The sequence below is a fragment of the Solanum lycopersicum genome, chromosome 2, assembly GCF_036512215.1.
Source record: "Solanum lycopersicum chromosome 2, SLM_r2.1".
Taxonomy (NCBI): domain Eukaryota; kingdom Viridiplantae; phylum Streptophyta; class Magnoliopsida; order Solanales; family Solanaceae; genus Solanum; species Solanum lycopersicum.
In genome coordinates this window covers 66,577,313-66,598,392 of record NC_090801.1, presented here as the reverse complement: position 1 = coordinate 66,598,392, position 21,080 = coordinate 66,577,313, and the positions used below count along the sequence as shown (strand labels likewise).

The following is a 21,080-nucleotide window of genomic DNA, read 5'->3' as shown; positions in this document are numbered from 1 at the left end:
TAAAATAAGTTTAGTAAGTATTAGTTACATGACTAAATATTAAAAGAAAATGAAATTAGATCATGTATTTTAATTGTATAAATCAACATAAAACTAAAAAACAAATGTTCGATATTATTGTTGAATTGATATTCCTTTTGCATCAACATTTGTAGACTATAATTTTATTAGATCATAAGAATTCTAATTTTCAAACATGAAATAATTATATTAAAAGATAAAAATTATAAATAAGTATAAAAGATATTTAAAAATTAGAGTAAATGGAACAAATTAAAGAATGTTACAAAATGTTTGTGTTGATTGTTGTTACAACATTTTGACAAATTCCTGGAAATCGATTCTTCCATCTCCATTTTCATCAAAGGCCATGATCATCTTCTTGCAATTATCCAATTCTGCAACACCCTTTAATCCCAGAGCACACAGAACTCTCTGCAAATCCCTTTCATCAATAAATCCATCTTTGTTCTCGTCAAACACATCAAAAGCTTCTCTTACTTCTTGCTCTTTAGCTTCTAATTCCTCTCCGAAAAGTTCAAAAATGTCCAACCTCTCCTGAATCTTCACACCTTCAGGATTGGCAAAAATACCTAAATTAGCCATAACCATTTCCACCTCTTCCCTGTTTAAGCTTCCATCAACTAATTTCTCGCTCAGTTTTTTGGGAGTGTCGTGTTTTTCACACACTTGGGTTTCAGCAAAGGACAAAAAGGTAAAAAGTCTTCGTGCACAATCAAAGATTATATACAGAAAGAAGAATCCCACCGCCCCATGAATTAGCAAGGGAACTGGAATAGTAGTTACAGGGAATTTCTTGAATGGAAATCGATTCAAATAATTAGAAGCTGCCATATTAAAATTAAAGTTCTTGATTGAGATGGAGAAGAAGAGAAATATCTCTTTGTTGTTGTAAAAGGCGGGTGATACTGTTGCATGCAGAAAAAAACAGAGTTAAAGTATTTGTTTTGGTTTTGATGAAGAATCATGAAAGATTAAGGGAAATATATATAAACTTGAAAGTTGCTTAGTAGGTGCACGCAATTGAGGAGTTCGTGACCAAATTCATTGAAAATTTTTGGTCTTTGCACTCAATGGAAGTGTCACAGAAGTTTCTTCAATTCCTAATTTTTTGGGACCTCTTGTTGGAAATATGGTGGGGCAGGCTGGCCTGTTCTAGTTTTTGTTTATTTGTTTTGCTGGCAGTTTCTGATTGCTTCTGCCCCAAATATAGCCACCCAAAAAATTAAAAAGACCTTGACCGTTACAAGAAGGAAGTTTCCTTATACATTTTTATATTCCTCGTGTAAATTTGTTAGGAAAATTACACTAGTCATTCACTCTAATCGTTTACCACTTATTTGCTACAAGATCCAAAGTGGAAAGTAAAGTAAAAGTTAATGTTTTTTCGTAAATAAAAGTGAGTAAAACTTAATTGTTTTTATACAAGAGAGGAAAAATCATGTTTATTCTACTATTTTTCTTTTGGTAAAAGATTGACCGAAAGTTCTTAGCAGCCAGCATTAAGCACTAATGGGAACTCATTGCATTTTCAAAGCTTTCGCTTTCTTAATATACACTTCAAAGTGGAAACAATTCAATCTAACTTATACATGAAGTACTTCCAAACTTAGACCAATTGGTTTTAATTGTGAAATGCACGAAAATAAATATATTGTAAAAGTCATATATTACTTTCCAAAAACAAGAATTAAGATTAATAGTACCCTTCAAAATTTTCCTTATATTCTTTTTATGAACCTTTTGTCTTTATTAAATCTTTTCTTATGAGAGAATAGCCAAATTTGCCGCCATAAACTAAACACCATGACATTGAAATCCATGACTTCTCATATTATAATATTATCCTAAACAAGTCAAAAATGGAGTACTAATACCTGCCAAACAGTAAATCTATCATTTAACCTTTTATTAATAAATCAATCTCACTTAGTTTTCCTAAAAAATATTTTTCAACAAGATATTTTTTATTAAAATTTTCCTTTCATATCGAATCCATCTTAACAAGATGAAATTTGATATTAACTCTTTATATGTGATTTTTTTTTTCTTATAACAGTATGCACTAGTTACACACTCCGGCTTTGTAATTATACAATATCCCCAAATTTCATATGTAAACTACTTCATGATATGGGTTTTTTTAATTATAGTTTGCGAAGTTTTCCGTTTTACCTAGACATTCAGATTCGAAATTGTAGAGAAAGTTAGAAGAAGTCTATAAATCCCTATTGTATACTTTTATGACACCCATTAAAGTATCAAACTCTATACATACAATATTAGAGTTCATATTTGTATTGAAGACTGGAACAGCATAACATAGAACAAACTTGAATTGTTTGGTGGTTCAACTACTATGTTGAAAATTTTCAACATTAAATTTAAAATCTATTTTACCGTGTTGACATATTCATTGTATAATGTTCTGTTTTTCCATTGGCTCATTCAATTTCTGCAGTGTAAATTCTCTTAGGCGGCAAAAGATGTTGTTTTAATACAAAATTCCATCTTCCAAATTGAATTAAAATAAAGATAATACTTCATTCATTCACTTTTACTTGTCACGTTTGAACTTTGACACACACATTAAAAAAACAGTAAGTGATATAATTAATTATCACACAACCCTATTAATTGATGTTTATATGCCCAAAGTGGAACCTCCCTTTGTGAATTCAAATTAGTCAAATCCAAAACGGATAACGAAATACCATACGAAAGTTTTTACTATATTGCTTTTGCCATCAAACATAAGTTAGGACCTACTATACGAAGTATTCACTTTTAAGAGACTATTCACAAATCTTTTCATGGGAGAAATAATCCAAATAGCCAGTCACCCAAATTGTTTAAACTAAAAATAGACAGCAAAGGTATAATATATAATTAATATATTTGTGTAAGTTTGACTGTCTTGAGTACTCATAATTGGACTTGAAAATGGTTGGGCCGAGTGTATTGGAACTTGTCATTTGTGGATTTAGGTTGCCCAAGCCCAAGTAAATTATCCTTCACTAAATAAAGGAAAATGTTTTTGAATAGAGATATTTAACAATTGATAATTCTTAAGAGTTGCATTATGGTATTCTATTAGTTTGGAACCAATTATTTATTTATTTTTGTGTACAAAGCTGAAAATGAAGCATATTAAAAACAAAGGCCTATAACATATTTAAAGCCCAATTAGACAAAAAAAAAAACAGATTTTTAGAGTTAGGAAAATAAAAGGAAGAATGAGTTCAATGTTGAGGGGGTGTTTCTGGTGTGGGAAAATTAGGAACAAGAACACCACCATGAGAATTGAAGTTTGGCCCAGCATCGATATAGTCCAGCTCATAAGTTTCTCTTGCCTTTTCCTGTTATGTCAAAAGCCCAAAAAAAAATACAATGCTACTCTTTTAGAGGCCCAAACAATGAACAGAAACAAAAATATAAGCTCAACATATTTGGTTTCCCTAACATAATAATGTTAAAAAAATATTATTGTAACCATGTAAATTGCTATTTCTTTCTTCATTGATGCACATTTTTATTTCTTAGGATTAATATAGTAGTAGCTATTTATACTTTTTAGAAGGCAACAATATATTCTACTTAAAAACAAAAATCATTATTATTTCTTAGAAAAGCAACACCAAAAACAATTGGATACCCATGATCTAGTGATTTCTCATGGAAGCAGTTTTGGTTCAAGGTCAAAAACTCAACAAATCAGCCTTGAAATGTGGCTATCAAATATCAGGAATATGAATTCTAAACAATGTATGTTATATTTTACAAGTCACATAGGTTTAATAATATCGTTGCTATTAACCGGGTTCTGTTAGGAACTTTAGCAAAGTTAAAAGGATTAAAAATGCTCACTCATATGGGTTATATTTGAAGGATCAAAATGAACAGAATCTCATACATAAGTTATAATTTTAGCCAAAAAAAAAAAGGGAGAAAATTTATGTCCAAATTCAACATTAACTTCACCTCCAAATAGGCCTTGCAATGCAAAATTTATGAGTTTCGGAGACGCACTAAAAAAACCCCATAAAAACATATCTCTTTACCTAAATAATACATATCTAGATTGTTACTAGAAATATAACTTTATAAATTTAACATAATAAATGATTAATTAATTAGATACATAATACTAATTCACCAAATTAATAAAATTTCAGGAGCAAAGTGCAGATTTGAGTTGCTTAAACGTGAAGCATGAGTATTACAAAGATGAAAAATAAAAATAGTCAATTTTTTGAGGGACTAAAGATGCAAGTTTAAATTAGAAGAAAAAGAAACCGACCTGGTGTAAAACTCCACGGGTGTCTCCATGTGAAAAAGAACCCATCATTTTTCTGCCGGTTCCTACACCTAAACATACACAATTCATAAATCAATACAATTCATGAGTAATTAAAATGAAAAGAGTCCAATAATAAAGAAGAAAAAAAGCACTACAGTTACCATGAGAAACAGAGAAGAAAAGCATGACAAAAACAGCAACGATGAAGATGGAACGCCCCATTGATAGATAGAGTAAATAGATAAAATTTCTAATTTAGCTTGAAAATATGTTTCTAAAACTTTTGGGGTATTTAAAAGAGGGAAGAAGGGTTTTTTTAAAAAAAAAAATTGGTGGGCAGCTGGAGTAAATTAGAGAACCTAGAAAACTACGAAATCACTATATATTCACTTTGGAGACGTTCTCAGATCCGATATTGACGTGTATAAATCATAATTAATATTTTAGTACTACATTTTGTAAAAAGATATGGTATTTTTGATAATTATGTTTATGTTTTAATATAAATAAAAATTAAAGTAAGTGGAGTATAATTTGGCGATATTTATGTGGCAGAAATAAATAGAAATATTTTCATTGAATGAGCAACAGAAAAAGAAATTAATTATCAATTCATTTAATAGGAATTTGTGCAAAAACTTCAATTATTGGTTATTCAAGGGGTAATTACATTAAGCAAATATATACATATCATGTATAATTTATTTTACTTCATTAAATCACGTAATAATATATTTTACATTGATTTAATATAAACATTAAACTTTTTCCTTACTTAATTATCAATCACATTTTTTTTTAGCGATGAAGATTGAAGGGGGATTATTTCTTTCGGAATCACGTTTATTACTCCATTTACAAAGCCTTTAATTTCTAGATTTTGATAAGTGGATTTTACTAAATTTTATTTTTATTATATGGTGTGACATTAATTGACTTTAACTTATTTTAAGGGGTCACTATTAATAGCATATTTGTATTTTTGATGCATGCATATTAAAATAGTACTATGTTCCTTGAACATGCAACATAAAGTTTATGAGATATTGTATCTATTCGATCAAGATTGTCCAAATTTATTTTTATTTTTAAAAAGTCAACACTTCAAAAAGTCATCACAGATTTTGGTGGATCAAAACAAAAAAATATATAAAACGATGGGGCACAATATTGACTTGTCTAAGAATATATATATATATATATATAAGATTGTTTAATGTGATTAAATTTTTTAATTGCAAAGTCTAAACTCATGAAGACCCTAGTAATTGATTATCACATGCAATGAAACATTAAAAATCTTTAATTGTATTATAGAGGCCAGAGGGTGAAGAGGAGCTATTGTCAGATCACTTGTGTACGTGCACATGAATGTTCATATATCGCAGTGAGGCTGGCCGACGTTAACTACTTCCGTCGAATAATATTCCCTCTCTTTTAAAAAGGATGTCTTAGTTTGACTTGAAACGAAATTTAATAAAGAAAAAAGATTTTTTAGTCTTATAGTTTTAAATTAAAGTTAATCAATGTAACGAAATATTTTTTAATCTTGTGGTTTTAAACATGTCATGTGAAAAATTATAGTTAAAATATTGACAAAAAAAAAATGGGTCATTCTATTTTAAACAAACTAAAAAGAAACTAGGAACATTCTTTTTAAAACGAAGATAATACTTATTTAATTTAGAAAATCAAGAAATAATTTTTTTTATATATATTTATTTTATTTTTGCTATTAAATATACGTATCATCTAAGCAAGGGCGGACCGACACTATATGAAGGGGATACACGTGCACTCGCTAACTTTCAAAAAAAATCATATATATGTATATTTAATTTGAAAAATTGGTAGAAACACTACAACAAAAACAACTTTTGGCGGCATTAAATATTGACTTTAATAAAAAGCGCTAAAGTCTTTACCGACAGTAGTTAAGTGCCATTAGAACCAATGTCGCTAAAGGCTTTGAGGACATATACAAAGTGACAATTGTCGCTAAAAATACATATTTAGCGACAATTAAAAATTAAATGCCGCTAATGATCATTTTTGTTGCAATAAAATTAGGATAAAACTAACGGCGCACTCATAAAAAACATACAAAGTTCTCTTGTGCAATTGGTTGAAGCAAGATATTTCACTATCTAGATCAAGGTTTGAATTCTACTAAAGCTTGTTTTTATTTACTAGTTTCTGGGTATGCGCCATGCGCGTGTGGCCATATTAATAAAATTATTTTTGTGAATATTGTATATTAACAATATTTTTAAATTATATTATGTGTGATAAAATAGAAAATACAAATTACATGTTTTTAAAATTGATAAGTATCATATATGGTGTTTTTGTTTCTAAGATCCAAAATCCAAAAAACTATACAACTACAGTATTTAAATGAATAAGTGAAATGTTATGTGCTACGTTAATGAAATATATGTAAAATCAGTAACATATAGAAGTTTTTACCAAAATTAATGTTGTGCGTTGCACATGTTAAGCCCTAGCAAGAAAATTAAATAATAAGTATTATAAGTGTATTCTTCACTAAGAAATTTCTTTGACGAATGCAGCAATATCCATAGCTGAAATTCTTGGACAAATCCAACGACGTTCATAGCGTATTTTAATAGCCTTTAACTTTGACATTGATTGAGAAAAACTGCTCAGAAATGATACACTCTTCTTTACAGCCCATAAAACGGAGAGGGGACTTGAGGAAAATGAAAACTATTCTTGGCTTTATATAATACTTTCACTTTAAATGATTAATTAGACTCTTTAGCTTCTTTTCACGTATTTATCATTGAAAATAACATATATTAATATATTAACTATGAGATTCATTGTATTGAAATCTACAATTTTTAGAATTAAAGGTAACTGCTTTTATATTTTAGTTAATGTGCAACTTAAATCTCTGCCTATTTGCTCTCATTAACTAACATTTGTCTCTTCATTTTCTTTAATGTTTACATTATTTAATTTTCATAACTTTTCAAATATTCTCAATTCATTAATAGTAAAAAAAAGTTTACTGCTTAATATTTTTCAAAAATAAAAAAATCAAATATGAATATAACATTTTTATTTAATATAAGGATAAAATGATAATTCAATTTTTCACTTTGGAGCTTTCCACTTGTAATAATATATGATATTTGAGCTATGTTTATATTGGTGCACTTAATGTTTAAATTCTGAGTTCGCATCTGCATCTAAGACAGTTTTTAAAGCATTAAATTTAATAAAATCAAAAAAATAATATAAAAATATTATCCTTTTATTTATTGATATTTCTTAAAATGTGTGTTAAATGAATAATAAACTACTCAAATTAGAGATTTAGAAAATAATTTCTCCAATTCAAATGGATTATCTTGGTACAAAAAAGAAAATAGTATCACTCAAAGTAAACATGGCTTGAATATCGAAAGTTGGGAAGTAGTTCCCACATCACGTGTCACCATTTAGTGTTTCCTGCTAGTGGCTACTTAATTAAAAGCTTTTGCTTTTGAATTTTTATCTTTTGTTGTCTTGGATGGGGACATCTCCATGCTTTAACTTTACCTTCAACAAACAAATGCACTTTAACTAGGCTGTAAGGCAGCAACATGAGTAGCTTCTTCTTTTTATTTATTTACACCTCTAATTAAACTCTTCCTCTGGCTAGTATAGTTCAAGAATCACTTGGAAAGTAGTGCAAGCATTGAACTATTTTTAATGAAAGTTGACTTTTCATTTTCAATCCCAATAACTTTGCCATACTCCATCACCTTTCATAAACTTTAATGAAGCATATAACTTGCAACTATAGACAACTTGAACTTTCCAGGCAAACTCAGTCGGCTGAACAAAACAGAAACACTATAGTTTCGACTATACACCAAAACTAAATTTTTAGACTGATAACAAAATTAGTTGATTATGAGATTCTCTTAAATCAAACAAGATCCCATTTAATTTCTGTGAATGGTATTATAGTCAAGGAAAGTATAACTAGTCATAGACACTGCATTGTGCACTTCAAACAGCTCAATACAACAACATAGAGTGTATGCCAACCTTACTGCTATTTTGGAAGGTTGAGAGATTTTAGATATATCCTCAGCTCGAGGAAAAGCAGATTGCAAAAGAAATAACTGATAAAAACATTCAATCAGTGTCTGTCTTGATGTAATTTTGTTTGTTTTGTGCATACAGTAAATGAAATTGATCCAACTAATCCAATATTTCATTTTGTGTAAGGCTCACAAAAAGGGCACTCTCTATTAGGAGCTTTCCATTCCCAGGGCTCGATTCAAACCCTCCACGCTCTGACTAAGGTTGGAGGGACAGTACTGCACCTGTATGAGCAAATAATCTCTCAGTCACCATTGTAAAAGTAAGTAAAAATACTTGAGCAATGAGCATTAGGTTGGAAGAATTTATGCAATAAAACATTTCTAACCCTCCAGAAGAAATCTATTTTTTTTTATGACAAGCGCTACCATTTGAATGTACAAAGGGTAAAACCCCTGCTTTTATGCAATAGCTCGCAAACAACATAGGAGACGTAACCTCCGGAAGAAATCTTAATGACAAGGAAATTGACACTTGACTGGTTTACACAGTTCATCAATGTGTTAACCACCTTCAAGGAATCAAATAGCTGCGAAGATCAAGTGGTATGGAAAGGGAAATCATCCGGCAGCTTCATTGTAATTATGAATTAGCCTGATATTGGTCCCTGCAGGAAGCTGATATGGAATCCCAAAGCAACTGTTAAAGTAATGTCAAAAGTGCTTTGAATAGTTTGTTATCAAGGAAGCTTGTATAACTCAAGAGAATCTACAAACGATAGCTTTTCAACTAGTCAACAAATTATTTTTGTGCATAAAACAATAGTAATCTATTGCAGAAGCCACATGATAAGTTCCACACTAAACCACTCCATTCCCTGAAAATGAATGTTGTCAAGTTCTTCACAAAATACTAGAATATCTCAAACTTTGACCATTACTTTTCCCCTCTCAATGCAGTTCCATTTATAGTTGCATATACAACTACTAGGAGTTGGACAATAGCCTCCTTCAGTTTCTGGAAAGGAACAAGATAAGCATTTAAACTGAAAATAATTTTAAGTTCTCCAAAAAAGAGAGAAGAAAAGAAGGCCAACAGGAAGAAAGGGAAGTTTAGTTATGCATGGTGAAGCTCCATTCATAGTGGTGCATTATAATAGAACTTGAAGCAGACAAAAAGCTAAATAAGGAACTCATTCATTTCACCTCCAACTTATTTTACCACGCGATTTTCACACTGACTCTAGTATGTGTCTCGCTTTCTCAAATACAAATATACACATCAACGAAGAAACTTAATACCCAGAAAAATCACTAGAAAACAGAACTCACTAAACTCACTCACACAAAAAGGAGGGAACTAACAGCAAGATTGATCTATTCTAATTCTGTAAAAAACTTAACATTGAGTCTACATCTAGACTTTCTCTGGACTACACTATGAATAACTGGTCTAACGGAAATGCCAGTGGCAGACAATTGTGAAGCATATTCAGCTGAATAACTCCTGTCTTGCCACCACCATTTTGTAACATTTACAAAGCTTATCAACACACCTGCTTATGAGCTCTCATTGAAATTTAACGACCTGGACATTGCTGCTGGATTTACTTGTAATAAGGTAGAGTTTTCTGAAACACAACTCCTCTCATCATTCTTCGGCAGAAAGTCACTGAGAAGACCTCCACCAACTGAATTAACAACCTCATGTTTAATTCCTAATGTTGCCCAGATAGGACTCTTTGCAGCTTCTCCTGGATCATCAATTCGCAATGTTTTAGGAAACCATAGACGCTTCCCAGGATCACTTTCTTTTCGTTGCTCTTCCTCAGTGCCTGTCGATTTCAGCACATTCTCATCCCTTGAATGTTTCCTCGAAGTTGGAGAATTAGGATCAGGAGTTAGAGGCATTTGGTTGTGGGAAGCAGTGGGTGGGGACATCCAAGGGACATTCCAAGAGCCTGGTATTGTACAACCCCAATAAGTGGTTGCAGGGATGAAAGACATAGGAATGCCGGGAAGGGAGTAACCAGGTGGAGGTACTGCATTTCTACAGTGCACAGAACTCCATATGTATGGCCAAGGAGCTCCAGTAAAGCAAGGTAAATGAGTTGGAAAGCTGTTGTAGTTCTTCCTTGGAGTGTTAGGTAATCCATTATCACTATCCTTTGAACTTATAGCAGTAACCGAAGATCCATCGGAATGATCATCTCCATTATCTCCAGCTTGAATTCGAAGCTCTTTATATTTTTGAAACCCATTCCCAGAACAATTTTGCATACCTTTATCAGCAACGTTCAAAACTGAAACCATCGACTCAGATACGGGTTTGTCAGTATCAAATGACAGAATTGTTCCATTGAGCGTGAGGGGAGGATGCTGGGTTTCAGTAGGAAAATTTGTTCTTACATTTGATAGTGCTTCAGAGACGGATACGTGACTATAATGCAAAACCGAGTTCTTGTGTTTCCGACGACCAGCACCTACAGGCACATTCCTCATAGTCCCACCAGCAGTCCAATATCTCTGACAATTCTTGCAGAAGTGTCTAGGCTGGCTGGCGTTGTAATTGTTGAAGTAACAGAATTTTGTTTCCATGCTATTACAGCGAGGGCATGGAAGTGTCTTCTCTGGTTTTTTCAGGTTTCTCTCGTGTGAGTTGCTTGTTTCACCGTGTTCCTCTTTACTTTTTGACGTTTTGGCTGTAGAAGATTCATAATAATTTATAATATCACATCTCTGCTGAATTGGATTCTGATCCTGTGAATCCTCAGTAGTCAAATGTTCATTGTCATCAATACAATCATCATATAGACCCTGTATGTAGAGAGAAAAATCAAGTTAGATTCTTAAATTTATTCAAGTAACAGATAACATATGGGAGTTGCAGAGTCAAGCAGTGTTTAACAAGATTTCACTAGATCCTGATATCTACACTGACTGCTGAGCTTCCCTGTCACTGAAGCATGTGCCAAGTTCATAGACAGAATGTTGAGGTCAAAGATAAGAAGGAATACATAAAAGTCCTATACACCCTCCGATACAATTTGTTTGATTGGTTTTGACTTGACATGAAATTCAAGAAAGTAAAAACGACTTTAAATTTTGTGCTCTGAAGCTAAAGATATGTAGAATGTACCAAAATGTAATTTAATCTTATGGTCTTAAAATGAGTAAAGTTAGAATTAATGAGTTACCAACCAGAGCAAGAGACATTGTTCTTTAAACGGACTATAACGGGAAATTAGTACAAACAAATTGAACAAGGGAGCATCATTTAGAAGTTACTGAAGGAAGACAGAGGATTTGAATACCTGACAACTTAAGTATCTTTTGGAGTATACATCATATCATAGCGAGAACGCTGAATTGAGTAGTTAAGAAAGATTTGAACATTCATCTTACATAAAAAGCAATATCTTTTACATAAGATCATATTTTATATGAATTACAGAGATTAACAAAACACATCAATAGTTTGTACCCTTTAATTCTTTCACGTCTCACAATAATTGACAAGTTCAAAAGTAGATAAATTTGATGTATAAAATCTCAAGTAAGCGATAAACAAAGCAAAGCTGTTGCTTGAGCTATACAGCCATCGCTTGTCACATACAGGCTAAAGAAAACTAGTTAAAGCATAAGGAAAACTCTTCTTAAGTGCAAAGCATAATTTATCCCAAGCTGAAAAGAGGAGGAGAACTGTGGTAAGCCAATGTTCGTGTAGAAATAGTCAAGATATAATATAGAAAGAACCCCCTTGATACACAGGATTCATACTGCCAATCCTAGCTAGATTGAGATTGAGCCATAATTTGATGGAAGCACAAGTAATTACAACTCTATTAATTTCAAGAAACGGTAACTTCAGTAATTTACACTGACAAGGGAACCACAGCCGCTACTCTTTTTGATTGTGCACAGGATAAGCCTGTTGTTCAACTAGAGGAGTCCTGTGCAATGAGCTCGACCAATAAGGCGGTAAATTCAGTATATAGTTTTTTCACTACAAAATAGCTAACAATCTTAAGAGAATTGAACAACAAAAGAAAAACTTAAGTGTTCAGACAAAGAAAGGAACACCAATATAGAAAATTTCAGTAAGCATAACCTAATAGCCAAAAGAGGTAAAAAATTCTAACCAAAGAAGGAAAAAAAATAACCAATACGGATCTAACAAAAAAGAAGAATCCAAAACCCTAACAATATGGTCCAAAAGGAAAGTCAACAACCAGTCTCCAGATGACTTCAAAACCATAATAAAGTCATTACATACAAAGAAGAAGCATTTATTATTATCATACCTTGAGCTCTTGCTCGACTTCTCCAGCTAAGAAACTACTATCCTCCGGCGCCGGAGCCGGAAAATCGGGTAACTGAATAGTCCAACCAAAGAGCTTAATGGCAGGATCCTTTATAGCAATTGCTTCAGACATTGGCAAGTCCCAAAGATTAAAAGTATAGTATAATAGCAGAGAACAGAAAGAAAGAAAGAAAGAGGAACAGATAATATGAGATGAATTTTTGGGATTATTGACACTTTAATTCATTCAGCAGAGGCAGAGAGAAAGAGATCTGACACCCACTAACACTTTCTTTGTTATGGGTCTGGTTTTAGGCTTTGGTTGGTTTACCAAAACAGGTGTTTTATCATATTCTCCTCTAAAATATTTTTAAGATTTAAATTCAATATAAAGTATAATCCAACGAACTTTTTATAAATAAAGAGGTTATAAATTTTTTTCTCAAACGAAACGAAGTGTAATCAAAATAAAAAAGAGGTGTTATGCCAGGTGAGCAATCGTTAATTTAGAGCCATAAGTTGTATGTGGCTATAGATCTTGTCTTTCTCTTTCTTGATTCTCTAAATAAAATAATAGTAACACTTTTTAATCCGACTCAGCACGACCTTTTTCTTTTCCCTTCACAAGTAGCCGCCCACCCCTTTCAAAAAGATCCGCCTTTTCCCCTTTTTGGGACTTCTTCCGTTTCCACGTGTATTCTTTTCCATTACTCTATTCTATTCCTTCTTTTTAAGTTATTATTTATATTTTATAAAAAATAGGAACAAAAAAAATTAATCAGAATTTGTATTTAATAGAGATTTGAATTTTACCTATTAAATATATTTAAATTTGAATCATTTAAATTTACCTATTAAGTTTTTTTTTTTTTTTAGAAAATTTTTAATTGATCGGAAGATATCTGAATGAATCAAATCTACAAAAAAACTCTTAATAATATTCATACTCATTTGATAAGTTATCAAATAATAAAACATAACATATTTCATGCAATGTTAAGATTTTTATCCTTTCAATAAAAAAAATATTATTTTAAAATAAAAAAAAATTTATAAATTTCTGTCCATTTAAAATTATCATCATTGTTGAGAGAAATCAATTATCTTTTTCAAACTTTCTTCATTAATTATTTTATAATAAGGGGTACATATTTTTTTTTATCTTTAAATACTTGTTTATTTTAAATTGATACATATATTTTAAAAAATAATGATTGATACAGTGAATTGTCATTTTACTCCTATTATCATAAAATGGATAATTTAAAAACTTAAAAGAGTTTCAAGGAAGATCTTTATTTTTCAAAATTAACTAATTAAAGATATAAAAGGTAAAAAAAATTTATCCTTTCTTGATATGTGAAAATAGTCAAAGTAAAAACAAAAACTAGAATTAATAATTAGAAACTAAGAGAGTATATAATAAAGATTACAAATTAACAAGTAATATATTGGTCAAATATCCCTCATTATTGAATTTCTCTTAAAGATTATGTCAAACTATAATATGACAACTAAGAAAAAATGGATAAAGTAATTAAAATCTCACTATATTTTAACACTCTATTAATTATAATGTATTATTTCATAAGTAGTATTATGTTATTATATTATTCTAATAAATATAATATTTACTTAAATTTTATATATCGGATAGAATAAAAAATCTATTAGGTAAATGTAATTTATTTTATAGTTTTAGAAATGATTTAGTTCAAAAATATAATTTATTTCAATTTACTCATTTACGATTGTTTATAGCCATGGAGATATCATTAAATATTTGAAAATTTGTGGATGAGTATGAAAATTGATCCAAGTGGATATGATGGACGCTACAAAACGTGCTTTCACAGCCAACTTTAAATTTTTTTAAAAAACTTTAGTTCAATCATACTATCCCTTCTCCTGCGTGGGACCAAAGTCGAGAAAATCTAGAATATAAACAATAATTAATTTAATGTTGATGATAAGGTAGAGTTGACAAGGTTATTGCATTATTACATACAAACAATACCAAATTTTGTATAAAAATTCCTTAACCTCTTTTAATTATAAAAACTATTTCCAAGCTGATCTCTTTTGTAACATGAAGAATCATAATAGCACCCTTGCTTTTCCTATCCTTTTTTTTTTCGCATGATTACATCAAAATAGTATTCTATTATATACTCATAAGAAAATTAGCACACATATATAATAAAATAACGTATCTTGAGATTGTAGATCATATTGTACCTAATACTAATACATATGCAAATGTAATTCATATCAAAACATGTATATTAATCGGGATTCATTCCACGTACTTGCATTTAATCCATATATTTTATTTAATCCATATGATGTATAGATAACCCACACAATATAATGTTTCCTAATTAAATAATACTTCCTCTATTTCAAGTTAATTGAATTGTTAAGATATTTTTCATTTTTTAAATAAATTTAATTGTTCAATTTTCAAAATTATTTTTGGAATATTCTTCCAATTTTATTCTTCATTAGTTAGTATTGGAATTGGTTATTAATTAATATTAAATTATTTTAATTATAAATTTGACAATAATAAATAAAGACAAAAATAAAAAATTGTGCTAGATTTACGTTTTCATCTTCTTTTCTTAAATATTGTGAAACAACTCAGCAATTTAATTAATTTAAAATGACAGAGTATAACTAGAAGGGATGATTTGATTCTAGCAGTTGGACATACATAATCCATAATTTCTAATTAAGTGTAATTTTAACAATTACAGATTATATATAATGTGTATGTGATTCATTATTTCATAATCTTATTTATTAGATTTATTCAGAAAAAGAAGAAAAGTAAAAATAAGTTACTCTTCCGAAAGTTAGTATTCTTAAGTTATATGACCATGTGATTTTAGTGTAGAAAGTAGAAAGAGAGCATTACTCTTCCACTCTTAAGTCGTAACTACTTTGCATAACATTCGTGTACAAATCTCTTGAACCTTTTATTTTAGAGAATCCTAAAGTAGTTGTGACACTTAATTACTCTTTTTTCTATAATAATAAATAAATAATCAGAGCAGAGAAATTAGAATAGTTACACAGCTAATCCGATATTGAAGATTTTAAGAACTTGATCCAAAGTCGTTCATTTTTAGAAAATTCGCGCTGAGCCTTGTGATTGATAAGAGACATGTTTCATTAATGCCAAAGAAAATGACTCATTTAATTAAAAGTCTTACTCATGTATGTCTTGACTATGGATCGGACCAGAGAGTCTTAATGGATCTCGATGATTTGGAAAACATACCGATTGAACAAGTTTGTGAAAATTTGAGATGTAAAGAGGACGAAGGTCTTACTTATACTGATGTGGAAGAGAGGTTGTCCATTTATGGACACAACAAGCTGGAGGAGAAGACGGAGAGTAAATTCTTTAATTTTTTGAGATATTCACGTAATCCTCTCTCACGGACTATGGTAGCTGCTGCTATCATGGCAATGGCAATTGTGAGGAAGGCCTCCAGATTGGTACCTTTTTTTGGTATCCTTACATTTCCAATTGTAAATAACTTATCATACTAACTAGCGATATAGCATCTCGGGTCCAATATTTAGAAAAGTGGTGCAGAGTTCTTATACGTGGACAATGGTGTGAAGTAAACAGTTCTAACCTTGTCCCAGGGGATATGATCCGTATAAAAATGGGAGACATAGTTCCTGCAGATGTTCGTATCCTCAAGTACTGTACTACTGATGATCCAGTCGTGAAAATTGACCAGTCTGATCTGACAGGTGAATCCCTTCCTGTAACAAAATCACGTCGTGGAGATTGTGCTTACTCTGGTTCAAACTGTCAAAAAGGAGAAATTTTATCGCTACTGGAGTTCGTACCAGATATAGGAATGCGGCAGCTGCCCACCTTGTTAAAAAGTTCCAACCAAGTGCTGAGCAGGCCAACCTGGAAGTTTCGTCAGATACAGAACAATCAGTTCACTCTGTGATTGATACGTTTGCTGACAAGGTCTTGCACTCAATCACTGTAGCAATCCAGGAAGTTCCACACGGAGGAAAGGAGAAATCTGGGAGTCCATGGCAATTCATCGGTGTTCTGCCTTTTGTTGATCCGCCAAGGGAGGATTGTGCAAGCTCAATCAGGGAATTGTTGAACCACGGAGTGAACGTTAAAATGATTACAAGGGATCAACTGGTAATTGGAAAAGAAATTGGGCGTCGCGTGGGAATGGGAACAAATATGTATCCTTCATCTGCTCTGTTGGGACATAATTAGCGAATCAATTGCTGCTGATAATGATGTATCAATTGATGAAATCATAGAGAAGGCTGATGGATTTGTTAGCTGTGCCCTTTCTGAGTTAATATTCGTCATGAGGACTGGGAGTTTATTGCCTGGTTGTGATATTCTCCTATCTATTTGCGTGTTTTATCAACTTATTTCCACCATGCTTGTTGTGTTTGGAGATCAGAGCATTGGCTGGAGTTGTGTAGGAAAAATCTGGCTATACAACATAGTATTCTACGTTCCTCTTTATTGCATCAAGTTCTTCAATCAGCGCGACCAAAGGATTTTTGAAAACTACATTGTGATTGCTGGTAAATTAATTTATAGAATAAGCTGTTTTTTTTAGATTAACTTTGTTTGTTGCATTACTTTGTTTTCTGCCTGCAAGTATTTTTTTCTTTTCTTTTTGTCATAACCAGTTATAATGGTAAACATCCAAACTAGAATCTATTTTGGGATTTACATGGTTCATGTTATTGGGAAAATACCAATTATTATTTTGCAATATGTTTTTATGTTGAATTTAACTGTGTAATTTATTGCAAGGGTATTTGTTACTCATAGAAAGGAAGAACGGTCTCAATTTCTGAACTGCAGTAGGTTTCTTGTAAGATCAAATCATACTAAGAGTCTGTTTGGCTCAGCTTAAAAGCTGGTCAAACTGATTTAAAAGCTGGTTTTTGACTTATTTAACTGTTTGACAATACTTAAAATAGCTTATTTTAAGTTAAAAAAAACTTATTTTAAGCCAAAAGTTAAAAGCTGGGGTAGGGTGCCTTTTTTTTTTAGCTTATAAGCTGTTTTAAGTTGACCATATTTTTTATGTTTTTTCTCTTAATATTTTTATACAATATTCAAATTACCCATATAACCCTAACATCTCTTTCTTCTATTTTTCCCTTTTCACGTTTGGCATAACAATTTCAGCACTTTTATCCAAATGCATAACTGTTTATTTTAAAAATAAGTTTCAGCACTTTCAAAAGTACTTTTTAAAGCTGCTTTTATTAAGTCCATCCAAACAGGCCCAACGTAAGACATAAAAGTGACTACTTTATTGGGTCATTTCATAACTTTTTGCTTTCACTTCCAACATGTTGCTATTCATAAAGCGGAAAAATATCTAAGGATGGACTATTGAGCGCCACTTAAATCATTGCCAAATTTTGATGGTCTGACTTTAGTCTAATAGTCTAATACTAACTCGTACAACAACCCAATTTGCCATGGATTTTAGTTTGAAAATTTAACCTCCCATTTCGTCGTGCGTATAGACCAACTAGCCTCTAATTTCAACTTTGAATTCCTTGTTTGTCACGTCGAGACTGTGTTAGACTTTAGACAAGTAATACTCCTCTCACACGAGTCAAAGTATATGACAATGATGCCACCTCCTTGTGCTTTCACTATCAACAACATACTTTTCAATTGCTTACTATTACCCAAAATACCTTACTTTATTGTAAAGATATGCCAAACATTTTTTATTATTTTTTTACGCAGTAGCAAACTCAAAATTTTCATCTACGAAAAATATACACACTTTCAAAATTCAATATATATATATATAAAGAAAAAAAATTAAGCATGTAGAAACATATCAAGTTATGAATGTCTGGGAGTGAAATGAAAATTGTTTAAACTATAATTTTAGGAATTTTTTTATAGAAAAACAAATATTTAAAGGTATGAAAAGCTATAGCTATTTGTTTTAGAAAATTGTGATTAGCAGTCATCGTTTCCTTAGATCTTGCTATTTGTTTAATTTGTATAATTCACGTAAAATTGTGTAATTCACTTGATTGTATATATTTATCTTAGCTATTTGTATACGATTTATAAAAAGTTAACAATAAATTATCCAATTTGTATATTGGCAAGCGAAATATACAATGGGGGTTCAGAAAAATTTCTAAATATATAGATACATAATTTATATATACTTACTTATTTGTAATATTCACAAGTAAAATATACAAAAATATAAGTAAAAATATACAAATCGCACAAAATATACAAATCATGACCTCCTTAGCAGATAAAACTATAAATATAAAGCACAATTATCAAAACTATAACTATAAAACCTTATTATATCTAATCTATCATATTTGATATTTCTAAAATTTATAGTTTTAATATGAAATTACAATCTATCACCGTTTAGTTTGTAATTACTTAATTCCTTATAACATAAATCTGATACATAATATGTAGCTCGAATACATTCAAAATTAATTTGGATACATCATAAAATAAATCAAATACATATTACGTAGCTCGAATATATTAAAGAAATAATGAATTTTAGAGATTTTTAAAAATAGAATGGGATAATAGTAAAATATAAAAAATTGTGTATTTCAATAATTTTTAATGGTGGGATTGAGTCGGGTCATTTGATGAGTCATATGGCCCATGTAGGTAAGTTGTAGCCCATTAGAACCAGAAAAAGAATTCTAAAACTTAAATTTGGAGTGTATGAAGTCCACCATTTCATGTGAAAGAATTTAAATACACATCAAATCTCCTTGTCGTCTCTGCTTCCCTTTCTACACTCTTTGATGGCCGGCCTAAATTTCAATTTACACCAGATCTCCATTCTCTGCTATTAGTCTTCTTCCTTGTAGATTACTTCAATCTGATATTAATTCTTAATTGACTATCCATCAATATTCCAATCCCTTTTTCAATTTGGGAAAATTGGCCGATCTGATTTGAGTCTTTTATATTCTTAGATACAATCTTGAAATCTTTAACCCAAATGGTCTGTTTACACACCTCAATTCCTCCAATAGACCCAAAATTAGCCAGGGTGAAAACCAAGATTTCAACTGCCCACTTTTCGAAATTGAGGCAAATCAATCGGTCGGACAAGAAAAGAAACATGCCGCCAAGTGATTGTGAACAGTCTCACTCTGCTATCATTGATGTAGTGATTTTCATTGCCGTGGTTGGTGCTTCTGGGGTTTTGTTGTATCCTTACATAAATCTTGTGGTGCATATACTGATTGAATTTTTCGAAGAAGTTTCTGATGTGGTGAAAGAGGAATTTTTGCGCGCTCCGATGGTGTTTATCTGTCTAGGGCTTAGCATTTTTTTTGCTGTGATTGCTCTTTTGGCAGTGACTATTTGTACAACAGGGAGAGGATGTGGGAGACCAGGTTGTCGTCGGCTTAAGAAAGCTGCTGAATTTGATATACAGCTAGAGACAGAAGACAGTCTTAAGAAGTCAAATTTGACTCCTCCTAAAATTGGAGGAGTTAAAAAGGGGATATTCAAGTTACCTAGAGATTACCATCAAGAATTGGAAGGTGAGCTTAAGAGAATGGCTCCGCCTAATGGTAGAGCCATTCTTGTGTATCGAGGCAGATGTGGTTGCTCTATAGGTACAATGGAAATTCCTGGACCAAGGAAGACTGGAAAGTTTAAGAAATAATTATAGGAAGCATATTTTGGATGCTGTAATAATCAGATGATGCCTTTGGCTGGTAATCTTCTCTGAAAAGTACTAGACCCTTTTATAAGCTTTTATATATATATATATATATATATATATATATATATATTACAAAGAACAGGAACCCTTATTATAATGTAGCAGGGGAATCTGCCATTTTGGCTACCATAATAGTGTACCCCGTTCCTAAAAATTATTCAAGTACTATTTCGGCCACACAAGATGTCTTTTTTGCAATTTGATCTTGTTGATATTAATGTTTTACTGTTATGTGTGTTCTCCATGGTTAATTCTCGTTGACCACGTCTTATAGGATCAGTTTAGGCTTTAGTGTTCTCTTTCTGGAGTACTCTATATCTCTTCTTGCGAACATTTGTTAGTTGTTATTTTCTTTAGTTTTATGACTGCATTGTGCAAATTAGGTTCAAAGGAATAGTCACATGTTCAGCAATCAGACTTCACTGTGTAGTACTTTCTCGAGCTGTATAAAGAATTTTCATATTAGAGGATCATGTATTGAAGTTGCTTGAATTCCCTAGGTCCTTCCACTGCTACAGTTAGGAATGAAAACATTTTCCATGTTCATAATTGATGTTCTGAGCCAATGGACAATTGGAAACAGCCTCTCTGCTCCATAAAGATAGGGTTTGCGTATA

The 21,080-nt window shown here is 31.2% G+C and overlaps 3 protein-coding genes and 1 long non-coding RNA gene across 7 annotated transcripts; 1 reads left to right on the top strand and 3 right to left on the bottom strand.

Moving 5' to 3' along the window:
* Nucleotides 1-135: 135 nt before the first annotated feature.
* Nucleotides 136-855, bottom strand: LOC101251639 (probable calcium-binding protein CML45). The gene has a single exon (XM_004232168.5). The coding sequence runs from the start codon at nucleotides 853-855 to the stop codon at nucleotides 310-312; it is 546 nt and encodes a 181-aa protein (XP_004232216.1). The 3' UTR covers nucleotides 136-309.
* Nucleotides 856-8,448: 7,593 nt separating this feature from the next.
* LOC101252243 (cyclic dof factor 1-like) lies at nucleotides 8,449-13,268 on the bottom strand. Of its 4 annotated transcripts, none has more exons than XM_004232169.5 (3): nucleotides 12,687-13,241; nucleotides 9,939-11,199; nucleotides 8,449-8,667 (listed from the first exon to the last, which is right to left on the bottom strand). In XM_004232169.5, the coding sequence occupies exons 1-2, from the start codon at nucleotides 12,816-12,818 to the stop codon at nucleotides 9,943-9,945; spliced, it is 1,389 nt and encodes a 462-aa protein (XP_004232217.1). In that variant the 5' UTR covers nucleotides 12,819-13,241; the 3' UTR covers nucleotides 8,449-8,667; nucleotides 9,939-9,942. The 4 variants fall into 4 exon arrangements, with proteins under 4 accessions (XP_004232217.1, XP_025885361.1, XP_069150671.1 ...); XM_026029576.2 differs by lacking the exon at nucleotides 8,449-8,667 and adding an exon at nucleotides 8,764-9,060; XM_069294570.1 differs by lacking the exon at nucleotides 8,449-8,667 and adding an exon at nucleotides 9,116-9,400.
* Nucleotides 13,269-15,812: 2,544 nt separating this feature from the next.
* Nucleotides 15,813-18,372, bottom strand: LOC138342251 (uncharacterized). Its single transcript, XR_011215083.1, has 2 exons — nucleotides 16,556-18,372; nucleotides 15,813-16,468 (listed from the first exon to the last, which is right to left on the bottom strand). It is a non-coding gene; the product is annotated as an uncharacterized lncRNA (long non-coding RNA).
* Nucleotides 18,373-19,851: 1,479 nt separating this feature from the next.
* On the top strand, nucleotides 19,852-20,403 carry LOC101244340 (uncharacterized protein). The gene has a single exon (XM_010317951.3). It carries the CDS (start codon nucleotides 19,852-19,854, stop codon nucleotides 20,401-20,403), a length of 552 nt encoding a protein of 183 aa, XP_010316253.2.
* Nucleotides 20,404-21,080: the final 677 nt, after the last annotated feature.

Bases quoted from the DNA above. Each gene is read 5' to 3' on its own strand.
- LOC101251639 (XM_004232168.5), bottom strand. From the start codon at position 855: ATGGCAGCTTCTAATTATTTGAATCGATTTCCATTCAAGAAATTCCCT.
- LOC101252243 (XM_069294569.1), bottom strand. From the start codon at position 12,818: ATGTCTGAAGCAATTGCTATAAAGGATCCTGCCATTAAGCTCTTTGGT. The intron at 11,200-12,686 runs GTATGATAATAA...CTCTACATACAG, and splicing joins AAGTCGAGCAAGAGCTCAAG to GGTCTATATGATGATTGTAT.
- LOC101244340 (XM_010317951.3), top strand. From the start codon at position 19,852: ATGCCGCCAAGTGATTGTGAACAGTCTCACTCTGCTATCATTGATGTA.